At 46.8% G+C, this 6,016-nt stretch overlaps 1 protein-coding gene across 1 annotated transcript in view; it reads left to right on the top strand.

Moving 5' to 3' along the window:
• The window catches only part of pcdh18a (protocadherin 18a), a 6,797-nt gene extending 1,142 nt beyond the window's left edge, over positions 1-5,655 (top strand). Inside the window, exons 1-5 of the mRNA XM_076090862.1 lie at positions 1-1,309; positions 1,840-1,895; positions 2,553-2,725; positions 4,820-5,230; positions 5,279-5,655. The exon at positions 1-1,309 is cut by the window's left edge and continues 1,142 nt beyond it. Coding sequence (XP_075946977.1) covers positions 1-1,309; positions 1,840-1,895; positions 2,553-2,725; positions 4,820-5,230; positions 5,279-5,655 — 2,326 coding nt within the window. The remainder of the gene's footprint in view (positions 1,310-1,839; positions 1,896-2,552; positions 2,726-4,819; positions 5,231-5,278) is intronic.
• The last annotated feature ends 361 nt before the right edge of the window (positions 5,656-6,016 follow it).

The following is a 6,016-nucleotide window of genomic DNA, read 5'->3' as shown; positions in this document are numbered from 1 at the left end:
GTTGAATGGAGAGGTAGAGTGTAAACTTCATGGTCAAGGATATTTCAAACTGCAGAAGTCCTACGAGAATAACTACATGATTTTGACCAATGTGTCTCTGGACCGAGAGAAGAGGTCAGAGTTCAGTCTGACAGTGGTGGCAGAGGACAGAGGGACCCCCAGTCTCTCTACTGTCAAACATTTCACTGTACATGTGACTGATGAAAATGACAACCCACCACGTTTTGAGAAGGGCCAATATGAGATCTTCAAATCAGAGAACAATGCTCCTGGAGCGTATCTGACCTCCATCATGGCCACTGACCCTGATCTGGACACCAATGGACAGGTGAGCTACTCCATCTTGGAGAACTCTGTTCACGGGAGCTCCATCTCCACCTACGTCACCATTGACCCCTCAAACGGGGCCATATATGCACTGCGTACATTTGATCGTGAGGATGTTAGTCGCATCTCCTTTGTTGTGCAAGCCAAAGACGCAGGGAAACCACTGCTGCTCAGCAACGCCACAGTTATTCTGAATATTTTGGATGAGAATGACAACTCTCCAGTCATCGTGGTCCCCCAGCTGTGGAACTTCACTGCTGATGTGCACGCGTCAAAGTTCACAGAGGCTGGACAGTTAGTTACCGTGGTCAGGGCGACTGATCACGACACAGGGGTCAACGCTGAGCTCATTTGCTCTATTGTCAGTGGTAACGAAGAGGGCTTCTTCATTATTGACCCAAGAACGTGTGAAATCCACGCCAACGCCAGCCTGGAGAACTTCCCTCGTGAGCACGCTGAGTTGACAGTGATGGTCAGAGATCATGGAAGGGAGAGCCTCAGTGCTAAAGCGGCAATAAAAATCACCCTCTATGAGAACATGGAGAACCACGTCCAGGTGATGGACCAGGGGGAATCTTCTGTCGATACATCCCTGATTATCATCATCTCCCTGGCGGCCATCTGCACCGTGCTCTTGGTCATCATGGTGGTGTTTGCCGCTCGCTGTAACCGGGAGAAGAAGGACACAAGACACTCCTACAACTGTCGGGTAGCAGAATCGACCCACCAGCATCATCCCAAGAAGCCCTCGCGCCAAATCCACAAAGGTGATATCACCCTGGTTCCCACAGTGAACGGCACCCTGCCAATCAGGGCTCACCACCGCTCGCCTTCGGCCACGCCCCCCATGGACCGAGCCCAGATGGGGAGCCGGCAGAATCACCACAGCCGCCAATCACTAAACAGCCTGGTGACCATCTCGTCCAATCACATCCCAGAGAGCTTTGCACTGGAACTGGCGCATGCAACTCCACCAGTGGAGGTGAGCACACACACAAACACACAGAAGTCAATTATTCACAGAAATTTCAATTTTGGTCCCTCAGCCCCTTTTCAAATTTTCTCTCTGAGTTTCTCTCATTCACACGTACACTCTCTCTCTCTCTCACACACTCTCTCTCTCTCTCACACACTCTCTCATCCTCACACATCCTTCTGTATTTGAGCAAATGAAGTCATCTCCATGTGTGACTGTGACTTTGTACTTTGTTTGCACCCTTTACCTCTATCATAACCACAACTCGCCCCTCAGTCATCTGTCTCCATATTCAACTCGTCCCCCACCCAACATCATCCATTTTGTCTGATTCATGTTCAGCAGCTTCTCCATCATCCATTTTGTGTTTACTCATCCATTATTTTGTCTTCTGTGTTGTCTCTCTTTTTTTCCTCCTCAATGTCCCATCTGTTGTTCATCCCCCCTTTTCTGTTTCTTTTTGTTTCTTTTCTTTTTGTTTCTTTTGTTATTTTTGGATGTAGCAAGTCTCACAGCTTCTGTCCATGCTCCATCAGGGCCAGTACCAGCCCAGACCCAGTTTCCGTGGCAACAAATACTCCCGCAGCTACAGGTAATTTACCCCCCCACAAAGGATTACCTTTGTTTACTTTTTAAACCACTTGTTTTTTCATTATGTATTACATGTTCCAACAACCTGTTTTGGAGTTGTGCCTGTCAGTTGGTCCGTTACATGTAGTTCATGGTGTTATGGCGTGTAAATGTGTACATGTATTTGTTTTTCATATTCCAGCTGTTATCATGTCAAAATCATTCAAGTCAAAAGTATGCAACTCATTCTTCCAAAGGTCACAACATCTTTTATTGGTACTCTTCTTTAATAAATTGGGCTCAAGTTGTAAAATGTGCATCTATCATTACTTTCATCATAAATATCCCTTCTGCTCTCTGGATGATAGATGTATTGATGCCCCCAGTGGCTGTGGTCATAGATTTATTGATGGGATCTACCTGCAGGTAGGATTTATGGGCCGAGGCTTGCGTAGAGATTTGACAGGATCCAGAAGCAGCCTTAAGTTTTATATGATGGATGTATTTGTCGTTAGTCTCCTCTGAGGACAGATTGATTCTATCAGCCCTGCAAAGCACGATGCATTCCGCTTTGTATATGCAAAAGGAGAACTTGCAACACTGTCTTTCAGATACAGTATCTCCGACGGATTGGTACCCATATGTGTTTGTAACCTTTCTTGCTTTTTGACCCCCTCAGATATGCATTACAAGACATGGACAAGTTCAGCCTGAAGGACAGTGGCCGTGGGGACAGCGAGGCAGGAGACAGTGACTGTGACATGGGTCGGGAATCCCCCGTGGACAGGCTGCTGCTGGGGGAGGGCTTTTCTGACCTGATCCACCTCGAAATGCACCATCGACTACACCCAGGTAGCCATCCCATCCTGATAGTTTCTCCACAACACCCCCCTCATCTCCACACACACACACACACACACAGTTTTGCACCCTCCTTACCACAACTTGACAAATTGGCTCTATCCAGCTGAGTCGCATACTTAACACCTTTTACAGCAGCCCGTCACACTTAACTATCACCTCAACTTCAGAGCACAGCACCTGAGCTACATCGTTTCTTGCAAAAGAAATGTGTGAAGTCATAATTCATATTCCTGATGGATTTTGTCTCGGGTTGCTCTAGAGGTTGAGCAAATATAACAATAGTTTGAAGTAGGAAAGAGCTGATAGCCAATTAATCGGCCGATACCTATCAAGAGCTGATGGTGTTGCATCATATATTCGAAGGATAACTTTTATCTTTTTTATTTGATCTTATTAAGGATAAATACACAGGAAACAGATCAGATATGACTTTTCAGCTCTGTGTAAATCTAGCTGTTCCTATATGTGCCATTTCATGCGGTATTTAATATTAGATTATTATTCACATGCACACAGATGTTTTCTGTGGAGCTTATTACGCGTATGGAGCCTCCGTGCTAAGCGGTGATATAAGTCCCCTGTTGACAGGTAGTGGCTGCTCAACCATCGGCCACTGTCGGAGCCCAGTTCTTCCGATAACGACAGTTTGCAAAACGTCCTATGTATCGACATCCAACTTTCGACCTTGATCAAAAGGTTCTTAATAGGTTCTCTTAGACATTAGAAGATTGAGACATTTCTCTTACATTCTGAGACCACACCTTAATTAACTAGCAGTGCATTAACCCAGACCACACCCAGCCTTCTAATTCACCTCCTACCTGACACCTTTCAGCACCATGGACAGCACCAGGCCCAAGCCCATTATTTGTCTGTACACCTGTCTATACAGCCACTCAATTCACCCTGCTGCCAACACAATCCCCATTGTACTCAGCCCCATTCTTTCACAGAGCCCTCATTTCCACGCTCGTTATCACTCTGAGAGAGGTTACAGTGTGTCTGGCTGTTTCTGTTATTGCATGTATGTAGGTGTGTGTTTGTGTGTGTGTGTGTGTGTGTGCGTGTGTGTGCGTGTTATCTGCCCCTAAGTTAGAGTCGTGTCTGTAAAATCCTCCCCGAAGCGGAGATGAGTCGCCTGTCACTCATCAGTATGCGTCTCAGTGTGCAGTTTTTTGTTTTTTTGTCCTTCCTTCTTTCTCTTTTTTTCCCCTGATGAGTGACAGTGGTGCGCTTTCATGTCTGAACTGAGGAGAATTCATAGTAATTGCTTTTAGAATGATGTTATTCTCTCTCTCTCTCTCTCTGTCCCTCTCTCACTCTCTACATGCCTGAGAGCTCCTCGGCATCTCTCGCTCCTCTGTACTTGTTAATGTATTCTCTATCTTTATTGAGAATAAAGATAGGAGGGGTGGTGGACATGGGCAGTCTTTCTCTATCTCTTTTTTTTCTCCCTTTGAGAAAGACTTAGAGGTGTTGCACCCCTCCCCTCCCCCCCCCTTCCCTTCCTGATAATATGAAAAAGGGAGTGGGAAGGAGATAATGGACCGAAAAGGAGGATTATCCCTGTTTCTCTTCAATAGATTTAATTTGTTTAGATTTTTCTATTTAGATAGGCAAATGTGGCTATTCATGCTAGATATGACAAAAGAACCAAACAAGCAACTCCCTGCCTCAGCTGCGTAGTCGGGAGATGCGTGCATGCTTGGCAGAGCAGCCAAATATTACATTAACATCTACCTGTAATGCAATTTATGCGGGATCTTGCAATTATTCATTTATTTCTCTACTTCTTGTGATTGTTTCCATACCTGGTGCTACCCGGTTATTTGTACTGTAAGCTGTAAATATCACCAGTCTGGTCCTCTAAGCAGGAATATGAACAGATAAGGAGACTGAAGACTGTAAGAACTGTATGAAACATTAAACAAATATGTTTAACAAACCCCAGGGCTTTAAACATCTGATGTATCTGAGCTGCTTTGTTTTGCAGTCACTCTATTTATTGTTGTGTTCCATGTACAGTTTGTTTCGGCTGGATGTGCTCCTGACTCTTTCTACGTCTTTTCTTTCTTGGTTTAGCTATGAGACTGTGCACGGATGAATGTCGTGTCCTGGGACACTCTGACCAGTGCTGGATGCCCCCCCTCTCCTCGCCGGCTTCCTCTGACTACCGCAACAACATGTACATCCCCGGGGAGGAGTCCTCCCAGCAGCCTCCACTCGACGATGACCAGTCCTCCGTTGACTCGGAGCGGCGCAAGAGCTTCTCCACTTTTGGCAAGGAGTCTGGGAATGAAGAGGAGGGGCCCGGGGGAGTCGTCGCCGGAGGAGGAAGCGATGCTTGTGCGGCTGGAGGAGGGGCTGGCTCCCTCCTCACAGAGATGAACTCTGTGTTCCAGCGGCTCCTCCCCCCTAATATGGACTCGTATGCAGAGTGCACTGAAACAAGCCCACCCTCGTCCTCATCGACCGCTGAGAGAGGAAGTGGGCGTGGTGGAAACATTGCAGGCAACCACAGTAACAATGCTGTCCCTCAAGACAACCGGAGAGGATTGTTGCCAGGTGGGAAAGGTCCCGCTTACCCCCCAGGCGTGGCTGCATGGGCGGCCAATACCCACTATCTAAATCCTGGAAGCGGATCAGCGGGAACCAATCATGTCGCCTCCTCTCCTTCTTCATCATCATCCTCCAACTCCACTTCCACCTCGACCAACGGACAACCGCCACATCTCAAATGGCTGCCAGCCATGGAGGAAATCCCAGAGAATTACGAGGAAGATGACTTTGATGGCGTCTTCCATCAGGGCGGAAAGCGCAGTGAGAGCCGACATGAGAGCCGACATGAGGCCGGCATGGACGCTAGCGAGCTGGTCCATGAGATCAACAAGCTGCTGAAGGACGTCAGACAGAACTAGAGGCATCGCATCGTTTCACGTCTCACCTCATTCTGGCAAACGCTTGTTCTTTGTGTCAACATATATAAACTTTATGATGACTGTTTCCTTGTTCACTATAATGCTTGTCTTGTTTATTTGACCAAATATACTCTTAAGAGCTCAGTGCTGAGAGACTCGCAGAGAAAAGTAAAACACAGCACTGAAGTTGTGATCGAGGCGACTCAAAGAACAGACTGCTCAGTTGTTATTACGGTCTCTCCGAAAGTTGCTTGATTGACTGATTTCAAAGGAGATCCACCAACAATACTGTACCTTTCTTCATTTGTAATGTTTACTGCAGCGTGAACAGACTCAACAGGGAGGAACCAACAGTTGTGAT

Source organism: Anarhichas minor, unplaced genomic scaffold (genome assembly GCF_050575085.1).
Source record: "Anarhichas minor isolate MPS153535 unplaced genomic scaffold, ASM5057508v1 ptg000012l, whole genome shotgun sequence".
Classification (NCBI taxonomy): Eukaryota; Metazoa; Chordata; class Actinopteri; order Perciformes; family Anarhichadidae; genus Anarhichas; species Anarhichas minor.
The sequence above is the reverse complement of the archived record's forward strand: the minus strand, read 5'-3'. Positions and strand labels throughout refer to the sequence as shown.